General features: G+C 43.2%; 1 protein-coding gene across 1 annotated transcript; it reads left to right on the top strand.

Annotated features, from left to right (window-relative positions):
• Positions 1–3,996: 3,996 nt before the first annotated feature.
• GNMT (glycine N-methyltransferase) lies at positions 3,997–24,727 on the top strand. The gene is made up of 6 exons (XM_068098726.2): positions 3,997–4,412; positions 14,838–14,965; positions 15,087–15,200; positions 15,590–15,732; positions 15,864–15,985; positions 22,234–24,727. Exons 1-6 carry the CDS (start codon positions 4,207–4,209, stop codon positions 22,457–22,459), a joined length of 939 nt encoding a protein of 312 aa, XP_067954827.2. The 5' UTR covers positions 3,997–4,206; the 3' UTR covers positions 22,460–24,727.
• The last annotated feature ends 2 nt before the right edge of the window (positions 24,728–24,729 follow it).

Genomic DNA, 24,729 nt, shown 5'->3' with positions numbered 1-24,729 from the left:
AACTATGACCTTTCATATATGCTTCAAGGAAAGGGTAATACATGTTTTGGATAACTATGACCTTTCATATATGCTTCAAATAAAGGGTAATACATGTTTTGGATAACTACGGCCTTTCATATATGCTTCAAATAAAGGGTAATACATGTTTTGGATAACTATGACCTTTCATATATGCTTCAAATAAAGGGTAATACATGTTTTGGATAACTATGACCTTTCATATATGCTTCAAGGAAAGGGTAATACATGTTTTGGATAACTATGACCTTTCATATATGCTTCAAATAAAGGGTAATACATGTTTTGGATAACTACGACCTTTCATATATGCTTCAAATAAAGGGTAATACATGTTTTGGATAACTATGACCTTTCATATATGCTTCAAATAAAGGGTAATACATGTTTTGGATAACTATGACCTTTCATATATGCTTCAAATAAAGGGTAATACATGTTTTGGATAACTACGACCTTTCATATATGCTTCAAATAAAGGGTAATACATGTTTTGGATAACTACGACCTTTCATATATGCTTCAAATAAAGGGTAATACATGTTTTGGATAACTATGACCTTTCATATATGCTTCAAGGAAAGGGTAATACATGTTTTGGATAACTATGACCTTTCATATATGCTTCAAATAAAGGGTAATACATGTTTTGGATAACTATGACCTTTCATATATGCTTCAAATAAAGGGTAATACATGTTTTGGATAACTATGACCTTTCATATATGCTTCAAGGAAAGGGTAATACATGTTTTGGATAACTATGACCTTTCATATATGCTTCAAATAAAGGGTAATACATGTTTTGGATAACTACGACCTTTCATATATGCTTCAAATAAAGGGTAATACATGTTTTGGATAACTACGACCTTTCATATATGCTTCAAATAAAGGGTAATACATGTTTTGGATAACTATGACCTTTCATATATGCTTCAAATAAAGGGTAATACATGTTTTGGATAACTATGACCTTTCATATATGCTTCAAGGAAAGGGTAATACATGTTTTGGATAACTATGACCTTTCATATATGCTTCAAGGAAAGGGTAATACATGTTTTGGATAACTATGACCTTTCATATATGCTTCGAATAAGGGGTAATACATGTTTTGGATAACTATGACCTTTCATATATGCTTCAAATAAAGGGTAATACATGTTTTGGATAACTATGACCTTTCATATATGCTTCAAATAAAGGGTAATACATGTTTTGGGTAACTATGACCTTTCATATATGCTTCAAATAAAGGGTAATACATGTTTTGGATAACTATGACCTTTCATATATGCTTCAAATAAAGGGTAATACATGTTTTGGGTAACTATGACCTTTCATATATGCTTCAAATAAAGGGTAATACATGTTTTGGGTAACTATGACTTTTCATATATGCTTCAAATAAAGGGTAATACATGTTTTGGGTAACAATGACCTTTCATATATGCTTCAAATAAAGGGTAATACATGTTTTGGGTAACTATGACCTTTCATGTATGCTTCAAATAAAGGGGAATACATGTTTTGGGTAACTATGACTTTTCATATATGCTTCAAATAAAGGGTAATACATGTTTTGGGTAACTATGACCTTTCATATATGCTTCAAATAAAGGGTAATACATGTTTTGGATAATTATGACCTTTCATATATGCTTCAAATAAAGGGTAATACATGTTTTGGATAACTATGACCTTTCATATATGCTTCAAATAAAGGGTAATACATGTTTTGGATAACTATGACCTTTCATATATGCTTCAAATAAAGGGTAATATATGTTTTGGATAACTATGACCTTTCATATATGCTTCAAATAAAGGGTAATACATGTTTTGTATAACTATGACCTTTCATATATGCTTCAAATAAAGGGTAATACATGTTTTGGATAACTATGACCTTTCATATATGCTTCAAATAAAGGGTAATACATGTTTTGGATAATTATGACCTTTCATATATGCTTCAAATAAAGGGTGATACATGTTTTGGATAACTATGACCTTTCATATATGCTTCAAATAAAGGGTAATACATGTTTTGGATAATTATGACCTTTCATATATGCTTCAAATAAAGGGTAATCCATGTTTTGGATAACTATGACCTTTCATATATGCTTCAAATAAAGGGTAATACATGTTTTGGATAATTATGACCTTTCATATATGCTTCAAATAAAGGGTAATCCATGTTTTGGATAACTATGACCCTTCATATATGCTTCAAATAAAGGGTAATCCATGTTTTGGATAACTATGACCCTTCATATATGCTTCAAATAAAGGGTAATACATGTTTTGTATAACTATGACCTTTCATATATGCTTCAAATAAAGGGTAATACATGTTTTGGATAATTATGACCTTTCATATATGCTTCAAATAAAGGGTAATACATGTTTTGGATAACTATGACCTTTCATATATGCTTCAAATAAAGGGTAATACATGTTTTGTATAACTATGACCTTTCATATATGCTTCAAATAAAGGGGAATACATGTTTTCGATAACTATGAAGAATGATTATTCTCTCCCCTCTTGATAATTTAAAAAGCACTTTCATTGATTTTGTTTTTTTTTCAGATGTCGACTGCTTCAGGTGTGTAGTTGATGCAGTGCAGGTGGACTACAGGTGTGAGAATGATGGTGATTTGTGAAGAACAGCATCGACCTGCCCAGCCGACCTGCTTTCAAATTACAATTATCAAATTTAAATTCTTCATTTTTCACACAAACACAAAAAAACAACTACAAAATAAATGTCACAAACAAAATCTCAGTGTCCTGTTTTTATTGATATCTGAATGTTAAACCATAAAGTTATGAAACAAAAACATGATGTAAATGTCCCTGCAATTGTGATGTCCCTGCGGTTATAAAACGTTACGTAAATGTCCCTGCAATGCGGTTATAAAACGTTGCTACAAAGTTATAGTAACTTTACTGCAACGTCATGATAAACTAAAACGTTGTGGAAACGTCAGCAAAACCCAACGTTTGAACGTTCCCGCAAAGTTGTGTAAATGTTCCTGTAAAGGTTGTGTAAACGCACCTGCAATGGCGTTATAAAACGTTGCTGCAAAGTTATAATAACGATATCATAACGTCACGATAAACGTTGTGGAAACGTAAACAAAACTCAACATTTCAATGTTCATAAGACGTTAGAGCAAAACGTGGCAACAACGAAAGTGAAACGGAGTAACGCAAAAATGTTAGTGGGGAACGTGATTTCGGGGGGTTTCTAAATAAAACTCAAGAATGAACAAACGGACGTTGCTGAAATTTGGAACATATAACCTCAATGTACAAAGCATTAACTTCTGAAATTTGCAGCCGATTTCGTCCAGTAAAAGCCGAGGAACGCATTTCCAGTCCCCATGTTTGACCGTACGATTGGTCGCTGATCGCCACCACTATTCGCACGATTACCTACGATTGATCTTGCGATCGATCTTCTCCAATCGTTGGTGATCGCGCAACCACGCGTACCACCAATCGTACGATGACCCCTAAGACCAATCGCTGTTTGTGATCGCAAATGGAGAGCGGAGCAAACATTGACGATTGGTCGTACCTCGGCCAGATTGCCGCCACTCGCACGATCCAGAAATCGTACGATCCGGTATGACTGAGGCCTAAAGCTGCATATAGAGAAACTATTCCTCATATAAAGGGAGGGGCGCTTTGCGCTTCCCTTTGATACCCTGTAGTTTATTTTTGTGCTAATGGATCAGGAAAATCATCATTTTAACCACATGTTTTGCGTCTCCAACCAGGGTGGTGCCCATAAGAAATCACCTTTTGTAAACTCCGCTTCGGTCTTTACATCAGATCACATAATTATTCACATTCAACCTCCCTCTTGCTCTGCATACCGATTTGCCCACGAGAGGGGCGGATCTCCCCGCCCCATTCGCCACGACGTCATAGGCTCGCCACGCCCCCTTCGTAGCTCCGCCGGAGTATAAACATCAAGCGGGGATCAGCGGCTGAGTTTATTGCAAATCCGAGCGCTGTCTGCTCTTCCACAAAGGAAGAAATAAGTATTGGGAAAGCAGTTTGTGGTTCGGGGTTAGTTTGGAGTAAAGTTGGAAATCCTGAAATCAGAATCGACGGGACGCCCTGCAGTTGTTATATAACCAGCACAAGTTCGAATCCGTGCCATGGTGGACAGCGTGTACCGGACACGCTCCCTCGGTGTACCCGCGGAGGGACTACCCGATCAGTACGCGGACGGACGGGCCGCGCGCGTCTGGCACAAGTACATCGGGGACGCGCGCGCGCGCACCGACGCGTACCGACAGTGGCTCGTGGCGCTGCTGCACGCGCGCGGGTGCACGACCGTGCTGGACGTGGCCTGCGGGACCGGGTAAGGAATCCGCACGGGAACAGCCGATGGTGGCATTGCTCACAGTATGCTTGGAGAGGGCCATTAACTGGTGACTTGGGGATGGTGGCATTGTAGATGGCACGGGGATGGTGGCAATGTAGATGGCACGGGCTGGTGGCATTGTAGATGGCACGGGGCTGGTGGCATTGTAGATGGCACGGGGATGGTGGCATTGTAGATGGCACGGGGCTGGTGGCATTTTAGATGGCACGGGGATGGTGGCATTGTAGATGGCACGGGGATGGTGGCATTGTAGATGGCACGGGGCTGGTGGCATTGTAGATGGCACGGGGATGGTGGCAATGTAGATGGCACGGGCTGGTGGCATTGTAGATGGCACGGGGCTGGTGGCATTGTAGATGGCACGGGGATGGTGGCATTGTAGATGGCACGGGGCTGGTGGCATTTTAGATGGCACGGGGATGGTGGCATTGTAGATGGCACGGGGATGGTGGCATTGTAGATGGCACTGGGATGGTGGCATTGTAGATGGCACGGGGATGGTGGCATTTTAGATGGCACGGGGATGGTGGCATTTTAGATGGCACGGGGATGGTGGCATTGTAGATGGCACGGGGATGGTGGAATTGTAGATGGCACGGGGATGGTGGCATTGTAGATGCCACGGGGATAGTGGCATTGTAGATGGCACGGGGCTGGTGGCATTGTAGATGGCACGGGGTTGGTGGCATTGTAGATGGCACGGGGATGGTGGCATTGTAAATGGCACAGGGATGGTGGCATTGTAGATGGCACGGCGATGGTGGCATTGTAGATGGCACGGGGATGGTGGCATTGTAGATGGCACGAGGATGGTGGCAATGTAGATGGCACGGGGATGGTGGCATTGTATATGGCACGGGGATGGTGGCATTGTAGATGGCACGGGGATGGTGGCAATGTAGATGGCACGGGGATGGTGGCATTGTAGATGGCACGGGGATGGTGGCAATGTAGATGGCACGGGGATGGTGGCATTGTAGATGGCACGCGGATGGTGGCATTGTAAATGTCACGGGGATGGTGGCATTGTAGATGGCACGGGGATGGTGGCATTGTAGATGGCACGGGGATGGTGGCATTGTAGATGGCACAAGGATGGTGGCATTGTAGATGGCACGGGGATGGTGGCATTGTAGATGGTATGGTGAGGGTGACAAAGTAGTCACATGGGGATGGTGGCATTGTAGATGGCTCGGCGAGGGTGACAATGTACTCACACGCGGATGGTGGCATTGTAGATAGCACGGTGTGGGTGACAATGTCGTCACATGGGGATGGTGGCATTGTCGATGGAATGGTGAGGGTGACCGTATAGTGATAGAGTTACCATATTTGAATTTCAAAAAAGAGGACACAGAGGACAAAAAGAATAATTTGTCATGTATGATATCTGTTTCGGTATCGACCAACTCATTTTTGTGTGTGTGTACACAAAATTTTGTGGAAATTTTGTGGAAGCTTTAGCGTCGGCACTGTTGCTACAATTAAGCTGAATCTTTCCAAGAATGTTGGGACCATTGGTTACCAGTAAGTTACCAGTGTTATGTTACCAGAATGGTTAAAGTTACCAGTGAGCTGGTACTCAATTTGTCGACCTCGGAAGGATGAGAGGCTGAGTCAACCCCCTGGCGTTAATATTTCCGGGATTCGGATCGACCAGGATTCGAACCCAGGATCCTAGGATCCCAAGCCAGCACCCTAACCAACACCAGGCTCAATAAAAAAAAAGTTGTTCAAGATTATGTCATCTGTGAAGCGGTATAGCAGTTACCTTGGGTTAAAAACAAAATTCTCCGATTAACACGAAACATTTTTTGTAGCATCCACTCATCAAAAACAACTTGTTTTGATCAGTCACGTGGTCTGGCAATGAAAAAGAAAACACAACTGATAAATATGGATGACGTCATAGGTGACGTCATCTTTGAGTCCTTCTCCATGTTGACATAACTTATTTCTCCAGAAATGCTGCTCCGATTAGGTTGTAACCTCAGTTATGTTGGGGCGAAGTGGAGTTAATGCCATTTTTTCCCAGAATTTTGATTTTGCAATCACCATGGCAACCAGATTGGATTTAAACGAAAACTTTAAAAAGCTTTCTCTGATAAACCGCAAATACTATCGATTCAATACTTGTCAGGTTGTGCTCATCTACCCATGGTTCAAAAGTTTTGTTGAAGATGACGTCATTGGTGAAGCGGTTTGCCAGCCACGTTGAGGTAAAAAAACAAAAAACAATTGTCCGATTAACACAAAACATATTTTGTGTCGTCTCGAGTCTACACAACAATAGGAACTTGAATATGAAATATCTTTTTGATCGGTCACTTGGCCGAGCAATGTAAAACAAAACAAAATTGATGACGTCATGGCTTAGGCCCCTGCATCACTGTTCGCCGTTTTAATTATTATTCAAATTTCAATGTTACTTCCTTACATATAGACTGTTCTGAGTCCTTTCATCAGTCCTTCTTCCGCCCTCTTCTTCTCGGTGAACCCCTGAAAACTTATCTGTCAATCGCATCTTCCTCAGGATTGGTTGATTGCCATCTTCAAGAAGGCATGGAAGTCTTCGCAAGAAGCTTGTCTGAACTTGTACTGTACTAGTGGAATCCTTTGCAGCAACTCAACAGTCAAGTTGTTCCTTTCCTTTGTCTCGTCCAGTGGCTGTGAGTGTCGATATTCGAGCACGTCCATTACGCCATGACGGAGTAGTACATACTTGTACCGAGCTATCCTGGTCCAAACATTACGTAAGCGCATTTATCCAATGGAAAGAAATGTACAAAGAAATATCCACGTTTAAATCAGGTAAAAATAAAAAATATCCCAAATCTTAAACTGCAAAATCCCATTTTTACATCTTTATAAAAACCCGGACGGACGGAGATTTACCTTTTGAGGAACGAAAAGGAGGACATGTCCGGGGAAAACCGGACGTATGGTCGCCCTGGTAGTGGCATGGGGATGGTGACGTGTCCATGGGCATGTTTATAATGAATACCGAAGTTTATCTTCTTCACGTTGTTTAATAGTCGAATCGGGTTTCCTTGGCTCGAGGTTTAAAATCATGTCCGGGTCATCACTCCGACACGAGATACTCGACGAGAGGAGAAGGAATTTGAAATTTGTTTATGGTGGCGGCGATAGATCGCCTACTCTACACGAAAGACACCATTGGATCTTCAACGTCCACCAACTAATCCGGCGACGTCCACCCGAGGGATGGCACACACATTGATGAATCACCAGGATGACATTTTATAGCCCAATCGGGATTCGAACCCAGGCTGGATAACTTAGGGGAGAGTGCGCATGAAGTACCCTTAGCTCGTCCTGATGGCCCCAAATACAGCAAAACAAGCTTTACCTCCGCACCTGAAGGTGGACGGAGGTGATGTTTTCACCTCTGTCTGTTTATTTGTCTGTGAGCAGGAAATCCCAAAGAGTTATGGATCCGGATACAAGAAGTTACCATAGGATTTTTAGTGGACAAGAAGGATCCGGATACAAGAAGTTACCATAGGATTTTTAAAGGACAGGGAGGATCCGGATACAAGAAGTTACCATAGGATTTTTAATGGACAAGGAAGATCCGGATACAAGAAGTTACCATAGGATTTTTAGTGGACAGGGAGGATCCGGATACAAGAAGGTATACCATAGGATTTTTAATGGACAGGGAGGATCCGGATACAAGAAGTTACCATACCATTTTTAATGGACAGGGAGGATCTGGATACAAGAAGTTACCATACCATTTTTAATGGACAGGGATGATCCGGATACAAGAAGTTACCATACCATTTTTAATGGACAGGGAGGATCCGGATACAAGAAGTTACCATAGGATTTTTAATGGACAGGGAGGATCCGGATACAAGAAGTTACCATAGGATTTTTAATGGACAGGGAGGATCCGGATACAAGAAGTTACCATACCATTTTTAATGGACAGGGAGGATCCGGATACAAGAAGTTACCATAGGATTTTTAATGGACAGGGAGGATTCGGATACAAGAAGTTACCATAGGATTTTTAATGGACAGGGAGGATCCGGATACAAGAAGTTACCATTGGATTTTTAATGGACAGGGAGAATCCGGATACAAGAAGTTACCATAGGATTTTTAATGGGCAGGGAGGATCCGGATACAAGAAGTTACCATTGGATTTTTAATGGACAGGGAGAATCCGGATACAAGAAGTTACCATAGGATTTTTAATGGGCAGGGAGGATCCGGATACAAGAAGTTACCATACCATTTTTAATGGACATGGAGGATCCGGATACAAGAAGTTACTGTACCATTTTTAAAGGACAGGGAGAATCCGGATACAAGAAGTTACCATCGGATTTTTAATGGACAGGGAGGATTTGGATACAAGTTACCATAGGATTTTTAATGGACAGGGAGGATCCGGATACAAGATGTTATACCACAGGATTTTTAATGGACAGGGAGGATCCGGATACAAGAAGTTACCAGAGGATTTTTAATGGACAGGGAGGATCCGGATACAAGAAGTTACCATGGGATTTTTAATGGACAGGGAGGATCCGGATACAAGAAGTTACCAGAGGATTTTTAATGGACAGGGAGGATCCGGATGCAAGAAGTTACCATAGGATTTTTAATGGACAGGGAGGATCCGGATGCAAGAAGTTACCATTGGATTTTTAATGGACAGGGAGGATCCGGATGCAAGAAGTTACCATTGGATTTTTAATGGACAGGGAGGAAACGGATGCAAGAAGTTACCATTTGATTTTTAATGGACAGGGAGGATCCGGATGCAAGAAGTTAGCATAGGATTTTTAATGGACAGGGAGGATCCGGATGCAAGAAGTTACCATCGGATTTTTAATGGACAGGGAGGATGCGGATACAAGAAGTTACCATAGGATTTTTAGTGGACAAGGAGGATCCGGATACAAGAAGTTACCATAGGATTTTTAATGGACAGGGAGGATCCGGATGCAAGAAGTTACCATTGGATTTTTAATGGACAGGGAGGATCCGGATGCAAGAAGTTACCATTGGATTTTTAATGGACAGGGAGGAAACGGATGCAAGAAGTTACCATTTGATTTTTAATGGACAGGGAGGATCCGGATGCAAGAAGTTAGCATAGGATTTTTAATGGACAGGGAGGATCCGGATGCAAGAAGTTACCATCGGATTTTTAATGGACAGGGAGGATGCGGATACAAGAAGTTACCATAGGATTTTTAGTGGACAAGGAGGATCCGGATACAAGAAGTTACCATCGGATTTTTAATGGACATGGAGGATCCAGACAGGGAGGATGATGCTTGAATGATGTAAAGATCAAGTGCTTAGATTTTGGGGTCAAAGGTCAAAGTCTGTAATAGGCCAATAACTTGGGAACGGCTGAAGTGATCCAATTCAAACTTGGCACATGTATGTATAATGATGTAAAGATTAACCTGTTAGACTTTGGGGTCAAAGGTCAAATCTGTAATAGGTCTGTAACTTGGGAGCGGCTGAAGTCTTTGGGTCTCACTTGGGTCTCACTATCTGCCATGATCTTTCTTGGGAAAACCACATTTCCAAGCTGGCCTCCAAAGCCAGTCGCCGACTGGGCATCCTCCGTCGTGCGAAGTCCTTCCTTGGCACACCTGAGCTCCTCACCACATACAAGGCTTTCATCCACAGCTCAATGGAATACTGTTCCCCCCTCTGGGCTGGTGCTCCTGCCTCACACCTAGCTCGGCTTCACGCTGTTGAAACCAAAGCTTTCAGAATCACTGGAATCTCCTGCGATGTAGTCAACGCTGAGGGCCTTTCACTCACTCACCGCAGGCAGGTTGGTGGTCTTTCTGTCTTCTACCGACTCCTCTCCAGCCTTGCTCCCCCAGCTCTCTCTGTGCTCTGTCCCCCCAATATTCCTTCAGGTCGCACAAGATCTGCCTGCAACCCTCTTATGGTTAAACTGCCAAAGTCTAGGCTCTCTGCTCACCTTCACTCTTTCATTCCCCTTTTCTCCCGCCTCTGGAACAAACTCCCCCACTCCCTTCAATCCCACTCCTCCCTCCAGGTCTTTAAAACAGCTGTTCACCACCATCTCTTATCTTCCTCCATCGAAAACCTTGATCTTTTCTACCCCCGGTAATTCACCCCAGAGTCCTTGCAGTGTTCATATGTTTTAATCCTCTCCCACCTCCCCCCAAGTCCTCCCGATGTCCCTGCTCTCAAATGTTGTGTTTGTGTCCTTCCCCTTCTTCCCCCTCTCTTTTGTGTCCTCCCCCCTCTCTCCCCATCTTGTCTGCCGCTCCCCTTGTTTTTTGTGTTTTGTGTGTCGGTTTGTCTTTTTGTGTGATTAATGTTTGCTCTTTCACGAGCCTCGATCTTGTATACAAAAAAAAAAAAAAAAAAAAAAAAAAGTGATATAATTCAAACTTGGTGCACGTATGTATAATATTGTAAAGATTAAGTGATTAGAATTTGGGGTCAAAGGTCAATGGTCAAATCTGTAATAGGTCTATAACTTGGGAACGGCTAAAGGGATCTAAAGGGATCTAATAATTGCCCCCCCCCCCACCCTCCCCCCGTCAAAGAGTGCCGTTTTAGGTCCTTCCGTATCCATCTTGTTCAACCCATGTGTCCTCCTCTACCCCTCATTCTACTCCACATCCCTTATTTGTCCAACTTTCCCTCTATCGTGTCCCTCAAGCCTCAACCCTACTGTTAGTGTGTTCCACCTGCCCAACCTCTTTCTTCTGTTCCGTTAGGTCCTGATCCGTTTTATGGCCTGGCTCATCCACGAGCTTTGTATATGAAAAAAAACAAATAAAGCCCCCCTAAAGCTGGTAAAAACTTCACGAAGCTTAAATTTTTATTTTAATTGTTCTGAAAATATTGCAGAATTAGCCGCAATACTGCTTGCCAATTAAAGTTTGTAATTGGGTAATTTGCGAACCGATGGGCTTTCGTGGGAATTTGTTAAATTATATCCTGCTGCACGTGGTGCCGGTGACAAGTTTCACAACACACGAGGTTATTCAGGTTGCTTAGATTTTATTTCCTTTGTTGGCAAAATCTTTTTGTTTGGTTTTCCCTGACAAAATCAAGGGTAATGGAGGAGCAGGAAGACAGGGTGAAAGGGTAACTAACAATAGTGGGGACACATTTTATTTGGATATAATCGGTAGATAGGGGAGTAAATAAGTGGGAAAAGTTGACAGAGGAAAGGAAAACCAGGAATCTGCAGGTAGGACGGTTGGTTTAGATTAAGCTGGGTTAATGGGGGTAAAAAAAAGATCACAGGAGCTAATGGAGGGGATGGTGGTGGTGAGACGAGATGGTAATGTAGCGCATGCTGGAAGTCCAGGAGGGAAGGGTGGGATTAAACAGCCTCAAGAAGGTGCAACGGGAGAAAATAATCATAATAACAAGTGTTACGCCTAGGCCCCCCGTCGTTGAAGTTATGTGAGTTGACAAAGTGGAAGACGCAAGTCGGCCATCTTGGATTTTGACGTGGCGACCCAATTTTCAATAGCGTTCTCCCTTATGCGTAGATACACCCACACACCAGATTAGAAGTTAGTAGTTCGTTTATTTTTCAAGATATTTCGCTCACAATGTTCAGACATATACATGGTGGCGGCCATCTTGGATTTTGACGTGGCGACCCAATTTTCAATAGCGTTCTTCCGTATGCCTAGATACACCCACACACCATATTAGAAGTTGGTACTTCGCTTATTTTTCTAGATATTCCGCTCACAAGGTTCAGACATACATGGCGGCGGCCATCTTGGATTTTGACGTGGGTTGCACCCACACACCAAATTAGAATTCGGTCCTTCGCTTAAACCCCCCTCACAGCGGCCTTACGGGGTCGTTGCGACGTTTACGGCGGCCTTACGGCGAAAAAATCGTGCACAACCGGGAGCATTCCTTGTGGCACCTGGGACATCCTCAACGCTTCCTGGAGCATTCGTATGGATCCTTAAGCGTCCGGGAGGGGTCGTAATTTCTTACGAGAGTTTTGGTCCAGACCAAAACTCTCGTAAGACAATTACGGCACTGCTACGGAAATCTAGACCGCAACGCTTCCTCAACGCTTCCGCAACTGCCGTAACACCACCGTAAGACTCCGTAAGGCCATCTTAACCAACCGCAAGGATTCTCCCTCTCCTTGCTCTCTGGGCAGCGGGTGCTCCGTCCATGGCTCTCCTGGATAGGTCTTGCCCCCTTGGAAGTCAGCAGCAGAATGAGGGGAGAGCGGGGGGGGGGGGGGGGGGGCGTTTTTATATTCTGGGCCGGGAACCGTAAGGACCGCAAGCAAACGGAGAGGCACCGTATCTCCGCCGTGTATATCCGCAACGAAGCCGTAGCAGTCCGTACTAAACCGTAATAAACCGCTGTGAATCGGTCACGGTCAAGCAAAATCCTCTCCCGGGTGTTCACGATTTTGCTCAAAAAATCGCAACGCTGCCATAGAAAGAACATCCGTGGACGTCCGTAAAAACCATTTTTTGGTGTGAGGTACCCTTTACGCACGCACGCATGCATGCACGGACGCACGTTCGCCCGCACGCACGCATGGATGGACGCACGCACACGTGGACGGAGGGGAAAACCATAGTCCCCCTTTCGCTCCGCGGTGCGACGGGGGACAAAAAGTTGAGATGGCACAAAGTGTTGATTTTGTAAGTTTAACAAGGAGGGGGTTACTGGAAGAACTCGTACATCCTGGAGTTGCTGGACAGGGTTGGAGGACTGAGAGGGAGCAGAAGGAGAAATGTTGAAGTACAGATGGCAGAAAATGGAGAGACCATCTTATTCTTTTTTTTGTATGCAGCATGAGGCTGCGAGTAGAATCATCAGCCGATGGCGCGGCTGTGCCACTGATGCAACACCCACTGTAGGTTAGTAATTTGGCCTTGGTGCAGGTTAGACCGCTCAAAGGCCTGCAATGTGAGAGCAACAGACCCTGTTCTTTCGCTTTGTCACAGAAAATTCCAATAATTTTGAGAGCTTTAAATCCCAGAGTCCAGGAAAGGCATGTGTGATGCTGGGGCGCCAGCCCATAATGTAGAGCAGAACTCCTTTGAGGTACGGACAAAGGCCTCGTACACTGAGTAGCTCTGATTTTCCATGAACATATTTGGATCGACCGTGGATGTCCAGTCTGTGGCTGGCTTTCTTGACCAGGTCAGTTTGTGGTCAGCACAGCAGAGGTCAAGGGTGAGAACGTGGCGTTCCAGCGATGGAACCTCATCCAGTGAATGAAGGAAATACATGGGTGGGTTTGTTTGACTGATGAAGAGATAGGTTGTGACTGTGTTTTCCAGAATTGAAGGACATGTTCTTTTTATCAGTCCAACATGTCAAATTCCAGATCAGTAGACAATCATGCAACTGCTGTTTGCCTTTAAGTGGGAAGTCAGTTGTTGTTGTTTCGTATGCAGCCTGTGGCTGCTGGTTTGCATCATTTTTCTGGAAGCGCGTTTGTGCCGCTGATGCAGTGCCCAATTACCAGTGAGCTGGTACTCAATTTGCTGACCTCCGAAGGATGACAGGCTGAGTCAACCCACCTGGCGTTAATTCAACGATCGACCGGGATTCAAACTCAGGATCCGAGGATCCCAAGCCGGCACCCTAACCGCTAAGCCAACACCAGGCATAGTGGGAAGTCAGCGGGATAAAAAATAAAATAAAAATAAAAACTTAATGTTGACCGATACTTTTATTTAGTCACTTCACGTTAATTCCAGCAAATGTTTGTCTGACATACAGTAATTAATTAACTTGTATAGATTTGCAACGAAAGCTTCTCCTCGTTGGGAAAATCCATATTCAAAACCTGAAGGCAATGGAAAAAATAGTAGTATGGCACCCAAGCAGGAAAGTCCCCCACCCACAAAAACTAAGGTCATACCAAAACATTAGGTCAATTGGTGATTGTAAACATTTTTTTGGCCAGTGGTTGGCACTTGTTCAGTGTACTGTACTCTGGAACATTTATCATTTCGTCATGAGTGAAATGTTAATGCCAAGGCCTGGCACTGCATCTGGGGGAGGCACTGCATCAGGATCACTGGTACTGCATATATGCATCGCATCGGGGCACAGCCATGCCTCAGTAATGATGCAACCAGAGGGCCAAGTTTGCAATTGAATCCTAGAGGAGGAGAGGAAGGACGATGACGGCGACCACCACCACGCCGGTGTCTACTTAAGATCTTAGGGTGCCTGAGTTTGAGCTCCTGCCATTCCGTTAACACAACACCAGGTGGGTTGACTCAGCCACCCATCCTTCTGGTCAGCAAAATGAGTACCAGGTTAAATCTACAAAATGTGCGTGCGTGTGTGGTATGTCATTGGTTGTTATCACCATATGCGGTTGTGTGTGTCCATATTCCACAGGGTGGACTCAATCATGCTCCTGGAGGAAGGGTTCCAGGTGACTAGCGTGGATGCGAGTGACAAGATGCTGAAGTATGCGCTCAAGGAACGCTGGCGCCGCCGCAGGGAACAAGCATTTGATAAATGGGGTACGTGCAGCAGCAAACCTCAAACCCAAAGGGAAGTCTTCAGGTTAAACCTTCAGTCTTAACTTTTAAGAAATAAAGTTCCAGTCCATTCATCAGAGACTTGCATCTGTGTTGCCTCCAGTAATTGAAGAAGCCAACTGGCTGACCTTGCAACACGATATTGAAAAGTTTGGAGATGGATTTGATGCCGTCATCTGCCTTGGAAACTCCTTCGCTCATCTTCCTGATTTCAAAGGTGAGTTGCGTCACTTGTTTCACATCGACATTCATGGAAAATTTAATTCAGTCGCTTAGTTTGTCACTTCATTGAAGTCGTCGTTCAGTGAGACAACCGAAATTGGACAAATTTCACTGATATTTTTTACCCGATGCCTATGGTGAAAAAGCACAAAATGGGTTTGATGATACAGTGGTGCTCCCACCTGAGCACATAGCTCAAGATGCTGGGATCTCAGGTTGAAATTCCATATTGTCGGTTAAGTCATCAGTTGTCTCCGAATGTGCTTGCGATTCAGGAAAAGCTTTCGTGAAGTCACCCTCTGTCCTTGTCCTGTACATGACACATGTACAAACTTCTCTACCTGAGAAGATAAAATCCCACTCGGCTTTGTTGCTGTCCCACAGGAGATCAAATGTCCCACAATCTGGCTTTGAAAAACATAGTTGGAATGGTACGGCCAGGAGGGGTCGTGATCATTGACCACCGGAACTACGATTTCATTCTTGCCACAGGGCATGCCCCACAGGGCAAGAACATCTACTACAAGGTATTCTAGTTGTATCATTATCGTAAGTCGGAGATACCCGGATGCAATGTTTGTTCCGGCACATTTGACATGTGCACTCGTTGAGTCTACCAACACGAGTTTCACAACTCAGCATGTACCTCCCTTCACAGAGTGATCTCACGAAGGACATAACGACCTCGGTGTTGTGGGTGAACGGCAAGCCACACATGGTGACCCTGGACTATACCATTGAGCTTGACAGCATAAAGGAATCCAGTGAAGAAAAAATGAGGTGAGCTGGTATTCCAGGCAGGCCTCTCATGCATCCTTGACACGAAATCTCCAGCGCTCAACTTCTTCCGTCTTCGAATTGCAGGTGCCGAGTGGCCGAGATTTCTTAGGCGACGATGGAAGAGATGCCATTACGGGAAGCCCCGCATTGGCACTTTTGGTGTTCTTGTTAAGGCCGACAATCAAGAGCTTTGTTGTGGTATAGAGGTTTCTCATTTGACATCACAAGATCATGTGCCTTTGTTTATCTGCCATCTTTGAGGTCAAACTTGAGTTTCACACTGTTTTTTATTGCTCACATTACTGCTGCTATTTACAATGTTGGTACGCAATAGGAATATTTTAGAAATAGTGATGGACATGGGAGGAGCACACAACATTATACAGCGTAATACATCTCAAAGCAAAACAAACAAGTGTTACGCCTAGGTCCCCCGTCGGTGAAGTGATGTGAGTTGACAAAGTGGAAGACGCAAGGTGGCCATCTTGGATTTTGACGTGGCGACCCAATTTTCAATAGCGTTCTCCCTTATGCGTAGATACACCCACACACCAGATTAGAAGTTAGTAGTTCGTTCATATTTCAAGATATTTCGCTCACAAGGTTCAGACATATATATGGTGGCGGCCATCTTGGATTTTGACGTGGCGACCCAATTTGCAATAGCGTTCTTCCTTGTGCCGAGATGCACCCACACACCAGATTAGAAGTTGGTACTTCGCTTATTTTTCAAGATATTTCGCTCACAAGGTTGACATACATGGCGGCGGCCATCTTGGATTTTGACGTGGTGACCAAATTTTCAATAGCGTTCTTCCTTATGCGTAGATACACCCACACACCAGATCAGACGTTGGTACTTCGCTTATTAGTCCCCTACCGGTGTACACCGGAGGGGACTATAGGTTTGCACGCCGTCCCTCCGTCCGTCAGTCCGTCAGTCCGTCACGCAAAGAACAGTTTTCCGGGCATTTTTTCTAAACTCCTAATGCTAATGATTTCAAACTTGGCACATGGTTTCCTCATGATAAGTTACAGATCAAGTTCGAACCTCACGACGTTTCGATCATTTTTGACAAAGTTATGGCACTTGAATTTTGGGAATTCTGATAATTCTGATGATCCTTAACTCAGTGCCATTTTAAGTTTTAATTTCCTTTAAAAAAGATTTTCTCTGCAATAATTGGAACGATTGAGATCAAATTTTCACCATAGGAGGTACTCGGTCTGTAGAATATTTTAATGGTAATTATGACGTCACAGGTCACGTGGTTCGGGCGCCATATTGTTTTTCGTGAAAACACGAAAACCCCTTTTTCTCTGCAACGGCTGAACATATCGAGGCCAAACTTTGCAGGCAGAATCGCATACCCATGACGAACAAAAAAGTCAGCGAGCATGACGTCATGCATCACATGGTTTCAGAGTTATGACGTTTTTAAGCATGAACTTTTAAAACCGAGCCCCTCCCTCATTTTTGATCCAATCGAGGGGAAACATCACAGATCTGTTCCGCATGTCAGTCTACTAAAATGTCCTTTTGGAATTTGCGATAGCTCACGTGTTTTGGCAAATATCGTTAATTAAACGAAAATATTTTAAAAATGGATATCTCTTGAATCGCTTTATCGATCGACGTGAAACTTCATACTATAGTAGAAGTCATGAAGAGTAACAAGTGTGCAAAATGTCAAGATGATTGGATGTACGGTCTGGAAACTAGACGTTGTTATTGCATGAAGAAGAAGAGGCGTCAAGTGTGTGGATTTAATTATTTATCACATGTACAGACTGAAAGCATCGTTGGACACGACCTGTCGCGGTCATTTTAACCTCAAATAAAATTCTAATTTAAGATTTGTCAATAGCTGAGGTATATTAACAAACGAATAAAACAGATTTGGTCAAATTCTGACTTTTTTAACTCGATCGCATTTGACAGAGTTGTGACAAGCTGAGGAAGAAGAAACCTCGCATTGGCTTCTCCAATGTGCCATAAAAAAATGGATATCTCTTGAATCGCTGGTACCTCAGACCGTGAGTTGGTAATAATTTATATAATTCACACAGTGCAATACGTGCAGGCCGCTCCACGGAGCGACCTTGCGGGCTTATCAACGAGGCGAGGCGTGACACACGTGTCTCAGCATACCTCAGATCAAGTTTGAAAACCAGCATCAACCGTGCTAAATTTGCATATTCGATCATTTTTGACAAAGTTATGGCACTTTGAAGTTTGGTAGGGGACATGTATTGCAGCGCAATACTCAGAATGCTTGTTTTTCAAGATATTCCGCTCAAGGTTCAGACACATGGCGGTGGCCATCTTGGATTTTGACGTGGTGACCCAATTTTCAATAGCGTTCTTCCTTATGCGTAGATACACCCACACCAGATTAGAAGTTGGTACTTCGCTTATTTTTCAAGATATTCCGCTCAAGGTTCAGACATACATGGCGGCGGCCATCTTGGATTTTGACATGGCGACCCAATTTTCAATAGCGTTCTTCCTTATGCCTAGATACACCCACACACCAGATTAGAAGTTGGTACTTCGCTTATTTTTCAAGATATTCCACTCAAGGTTCAGACATACATGGCGGCGGCCATCTTGGATTTTGACGTGGCGACCCAATTTTCAATAGCGTTCTTCCTTATGCCTAGTTGCACCCACACACCAAATTAGAATTCGGTCCTTCGCTTACGCACGGACGGACGGACACACACACACGGACGGAGGGGAAAACCATAGTCCCCCTTTCGCTCCGCGGTGCGACAAAAATATCTACCTATATAATAGTGTATTTGTCTGTCCCCCTTCATAAGGACGATTTGAGTAGCGTTTTAAAGGTCTATCTATTAACACGAGCATGTTCACAAAGGTATTTTTAAGGATTTAAAAAATAAAAAATCGAAAAACATTTCCCATCAGAGTAATTCTATTTTATTGGGATTGTGGACGGTTACTTGCAAACCGAGCCTCAAGGGCACTATACAGAAGCGGTTTTTTTTTTAGATGATAAATACAAGGTGTAGGGAGGTGAAATTCACTGCATGTGATGTGCAATGCACGCAGAGTTGAACAAGTGTTAATTGATGTCTGTAGGATGTCTAATAAAGAAGATATAAGCACACCAGATGCAAGGCCGAGGCTTCAGACTTTGGCATGCTCACGAGGCTCTATCACCCACCATTTTTGATGGGCCTTTAGACGTGAGTGTATATATTTTATACACACACACACACACAATAAACATATATATATATATACACACACACACACACACACACACACACACACACACACACACACACACACACACACACACACACACACACACACACACACACTAAACATGGAGTTGCAATGCTGAGGGGAGAGAGGACGTACTCCCATGCAGAACATTGCACATGAAGCGTGGAGGATATCGATTAATGGACCAAAGCTACAGAAGAAAATCCAAAACATTTAGTCAAAGATAAATTCCTCGAGTTCATGAGTAACTGTCTACCAACAACAAACAAGCTTAACAGGAATCATCACAGAACCTAACACAAAGAGGCCTGACGCCTCTTCTCGGTGGTTGTACCCCCCAACGCAGGTCAGGGGCAAAATCTTCCCCATTCTTCCCTGCTGCCAGGATTTGTCAGGGCAGCACGGTCACAGTCAGAGTGCTGATCGGTCTCCATGAACCAGCTCTTTCCCGCTTTCTCTAACTCTGTCGTGGCCCCGACTTTGTGAAGGTGGTGATGCACCATTCTAGATGCGGGGGATCTCTGGGTCGCTCCTGGGAGATATATCGGCTGTCTCCGTGCCGCGGACTTGTTCCAGAGAACTGTCCGAGGCTATACAACAACAACGACGAGGCCAAGAGGCAGAACAGATCGGATGCAAAAGAGGATGTTAAGGAACCATTGACCACCTACAATTAAACAAGGCCATACTCAAAACTGCAATACGAGAAAAACAATGACTTTCAATCCCAACAAATTTCACTCTCACTATCTCTCTCTGAAAGGACCTTCTGGCAAACACTCATATCGACTTTAACAATCCTCTTCAGTAAGTTCAGTCATTCAAATTCCTGGGTCTCACTCTCAGCCATGATCTTTCTTGGGCAAACCACATTTAAACGTTGGCCTCCAAAGCCAGCCGTCCACTTGGCATACTCTGTCATATGAAGTCCTTCCTCAGCACACCTAAACTCCTATCCACAGACAAGGCCTTCATCTGCAGCTTGATTGAGTCCTGCTCTCCCCTCTGGGCTGGCTCCCCTGCCTCACATCTTGCTCAGCTTGACGCTGTGGAAACTAAGGCCATTAAGATTATTGGAATATGGGCACATCACCTCCCCATGGGAGACAGATTGGTGGTCTCTGTCTTCTATCACGTCCCATCTCGTCTTGCACCCTCCACTCTACTCTACTCTTTCCATGCTTTGTCCCTTCCCCTTCCTCCTCCCCCACCCACCACCCCAAGTTTCTGCAGGACTCACATGGTCCACCATCAATTCCCTTCTCGTGAAACTACATACATCCTGGATCACTGGTCACCTCCATCCATTTGTTCCTCTTTTCCTGCATGTGGAATCAACTTTCACATCCTCTTCAATCTCATTCCTCCCTCCAGGTCTTGACAGCTGTTCACCACCATCTCAGATCGTCGCCAATCCAAAACTATGATCTTTTCTCCCCTCGTTAACTCTCCCCACATACCTCCTTCTCATTCTCATTCTCCAGTTTTCCCTTCTGTGTCCATCTTGTACCCCCCCGTGCATATATGTGCCTTGCATCCTGTTTTTGTCCGTTACGTCCTGATCCGTTCAGTGTACTCGCTCTTTCACGAGCCTCGACGATGTATACAAAAAACAAAAGTGTGAACATAGAAAAGAAAGCAGTGCAACCAGATGTCGTACGAGGTGAAGTACGAAAAGGCCTTGCCAATTGAGGTTGCAGTGTGCAGTGATTTTGATCAAAATAATGCAGAAATCAAGAACAATCAATATCTCAAGAATTATTGGAAGCTGAAGAGTGCCAGAATTGAACCAGTGATAAAGAAGAACCTCACAGAGATCCTACAAACCATCCCTGGAAATATTATGACAAACAAGCTACAATTGAAGGTTTGTCGGGGCTCAGTGATGATCCTGGAAAGAGCCCTCGGAACAAAACTCTGAGAACAAGAAAACTTAACTTGATCCTTCATTGAGATCCTTTACCAAAATGGACGTGGATACTTTCAGCCCCGGGAGGAACATTCCCAGTTACAGCTACATTTTGATTCTTGAAAATATTCCCAGTTATCCTGCACGGAGAGCAGGATCTACCAGAAATACTTTTTACGAAATCCCCCCCCCCCCCGGCCCCCCATAGATTAGCCATCGCAGCAAAGATTGGTATTTCCGTCAGCGAAGCGACGCGTCTTGTATTCTTGTATATACCTCCCCCGCTAATCTTTTCTACCCCCGCTAATTCACCCCAGATCCACCTTGTTTGAAATTCCAACTTCTTTCCTGGAAGTCCTGGCAGTGTCCATATGTTTTAAGCCTCCCCCCCAAATACCTCTCCCTCCCACAGATCTCTCGATGTCTCCATGTCTCTCGGTCCCTGCTCTCAAATGTTGTGTTTGTGTCCTTCCCCCTCTCTCCCCATCTTGTCTACCGCTCCCGATGTTATATGTTTTATGTGTCGGTTTGTCTTTCTGTGTGATTAATGTTCGCTCTTTTACGAGCCTCGATCTTGTATACAAAAATAATAATAATAATAATAATAAAAATAGTATGATTACGAGTTGTTTTGAATATTTGATTCCAAGGAATCAAATATTTTCATAATTATAGCGCCAAAGAAAGCCAGGCTGTAAGAATGTTTGTCAACATGGCAACAAGATGTAAAAAAGTAACTGCCAGACATTAACATGATTAACAAACAGGTTTAGATTAGGAACGGTACCAATGAACATAACACACAGAAATGTTGGCCCTTTTGGTGCACACAGCTCAAGGTGCTGGGCCCCAAGTTGTTAATTGTGAAAAGCAAAAACAAAGTCAGCAATTTCAAAATCCTTTTTGGCAATCAAGGCACGTCAACCATTTGCCACCATGCTTGGAAGCAAGTGGCCTGCATCCGATAACCAAACATGACATCATAGCAACACATATGAGCACCAATATCAGCAACTGAGTGAACAGACTCCTCACCTGATTTTTAACGTGCATGTTTACTCCTTTAATCCTTCCCCACCGCAGATCTCAGTCTCATAATCATGTGCTGACTCGTGCTCCAGAAAATGAAACTCTCAGCAGATTCCGCCTGTCGTATTACCCCCACCGCCTCAACGACTTCACAACCCTTCTTCGAGAGGCCTTCAAAGGCATGTGCAAGCACAGTATCTACGCTGACTTCGAGCCTTACTTTCCTGAGCACTCTGATTCCGATGCCTGCTATTTCATCCACGTTGCAGAGAAGTGCTGAGATCGACTTTTAAAGTTGCAAATAATTTTTGCAAATCACCTCTCCCACCCTCTTAAAATGATTGCCATGACTGCCACAATCCATAAGGGTCTGTTGGTTTAATGCTGTTTTTCCATTCACTTGCTTCTTCGTGAGACAGGGAAGAAAGGATGAGGTGTTTTACGACAGAAAATGCAAGATCAAATGTGTCAGTTAAGAATTGCAGAATCGTGTAGCTCAAATCGTACATTTTTGTTGGACGTGTCCGTAGATCATGCGTCGTTTGATGCCAAATCCTTTAATTTTGATTCTTGAAGTATTTTGCGATTTAGGAAATGGATGAAAATTGCAAAGCAAAGCAATCCATATGCTTGAGTGATTCATTTCAATGTCTCTGGGAGTTCCGCCTCACCCCAATCGAGCCTTCAGCGCCCGGCAATACTGCCATGCAGCACATACAGACTGTATTGGGAGGGAGAGGTCTACAATAATTGATTAATTGCATAATTAAAATCAATAAGTAATGATCATAAAATATTTTCTTAATAAATTGAATAGCATACCTAAACCACCAGTGCTTCATCCGGAGCTGTAACCTTTTGAAAATCGATTAAATAAGGCATTAATCGAAATAATTAATTGATTAATTAATAAATGATTAATTGATTAATCAAAAATATCCTTTATAGCCACCACTTGGTTACTGTTGTGTCCAAATATCAGCTTCCTAGCTCAAAAGGTGCCTGAGATAATGCCCAGAAAAGAAAGGAAATAAATAAATGATTAATGTAAAATAAATAAATAAAAATCATAAAATAATTAAATAATTAATCAATTGGCTAACTGAATACCTAAAGAACCACCACCGTTTCATCCGAATATGCAACTTATTTATTTATTTATTAAGTCATTAATCGAATAATTAAATAATTATTCGATTAATTGATTAATCAATAAATCACTTGGTCTTTTACAGCCAAATCACTTGGTCATTGTCATGTCCAAATATCAGCATCCTAGCTCAAAAGGTGCCTGAGATAACGCCCAGAAGAGAAAGGAAATATATTAAGTACTTAATTAATCGATAATAATTAAGTAACTAATCAATTAATTTATTAATCAAAAAACAAAAAATATCGTTTTGACAAAGTACTTGCTCACTATTGTAATGCAATTTCAGCTTCCAAGCTCAAAGGTTGGCTGAGATATCACCTGGACAAAAACAAAACCAGAGTGAAAACTGAGTACTCCCTTTCAGCATGCGTCATTGCCAAACCCCCTTCGGTGCCCGGCAATGACGATATGCAGCGCCTGGAGATGGCATGGGAAAGGAGCGGTGTACAAAAAGCAGATGCAGCTTATCAATTTCAAACAAAATACAGATCACGCATGCTATGGGAAACGGCCTGGGATTTGCAGTGTGGTTGGTGCTCTTGTTTTCTGGTTGGCGAATATCTCGTTGAATGTGTGAATTACTCAAATTCAATCACTTGTGTGAATTATATATGGCTGCTTGATCGCAACAACAGCTGTGCCACTGATGCAGTGCCCCTGACAAGCGTTGGCAGGAATTTGGGATTTGGCCCATGATGGCGGTACCTACGTCACAAAAGACAGCGTGGGATTTTCAACGTTCACAAAAGCCACCAGTTCTGGTTTGACGGGTCTTCTGGTAAAACGTCCAGCCGAGGGATGGCACACGCGATGCCTCGCCCTGCTTGCCAAACACCAGGATGACAGTTTTTAGCTGGGCCGAGATTTTAACCGAAGCGAGACCGCTCAAAGCGAGTGTGGAAAGTACAGATCAGAACAACAAGGCTGGCCAAGTAATGCAACCCAAACTAGCTGTACGCTGCTTCTTTAAAAGCTTTTAACAGCTTTATCTTGAGACAATCAAATGCGACATGTGGGCAATTCTTGATAACAAACAGCAATTTTGGCGTTTTCCCAAAACAAAATTTCATACATTTTCACTCGTCAAGATAACTTTTTGCCGATAGCTTTTAGCAAAAATGCAATTTTCCGTTTTAAAAGCTAAAAAAAAAATCTTGTGTAATTATTTGTTTTTGTGAGCTGCAATGTTTTGGCTAGAATTCTAATTTGCTTTGGTAAAGGTAATTGTGCTTCTCTCTGACTTGTCATTCCCTGACAAAGGAACTTTTTCTTCTGTGGAAAAGGTCGTGGGTAGTGGTACTTGTACAGTTTGCATGAATGGAAATGCTCTGATTGAAAACGGTTCATAGACAAAGCTGTTGTGCCTCATGGGATGTAATAAATTAGTCAAAACGATA

Source organism: Myxine glutinosa, chromosome 1 (genome assembly GCF_964187855.1).
Source record: "Myxine glutinosa chromosome 1, kmMyxGlut1.1, whole genome shotgun sequence".
Classification (NCBI taxonomy): Eukaryota; Metazoa; Chordata; class Myxini; order Myxiniformes; family Myxinidae; genus Myxine; species Myxine glutinosa.
This window is presented reverse-complemented; position numbering and strand designations above follow the sequence as displayed.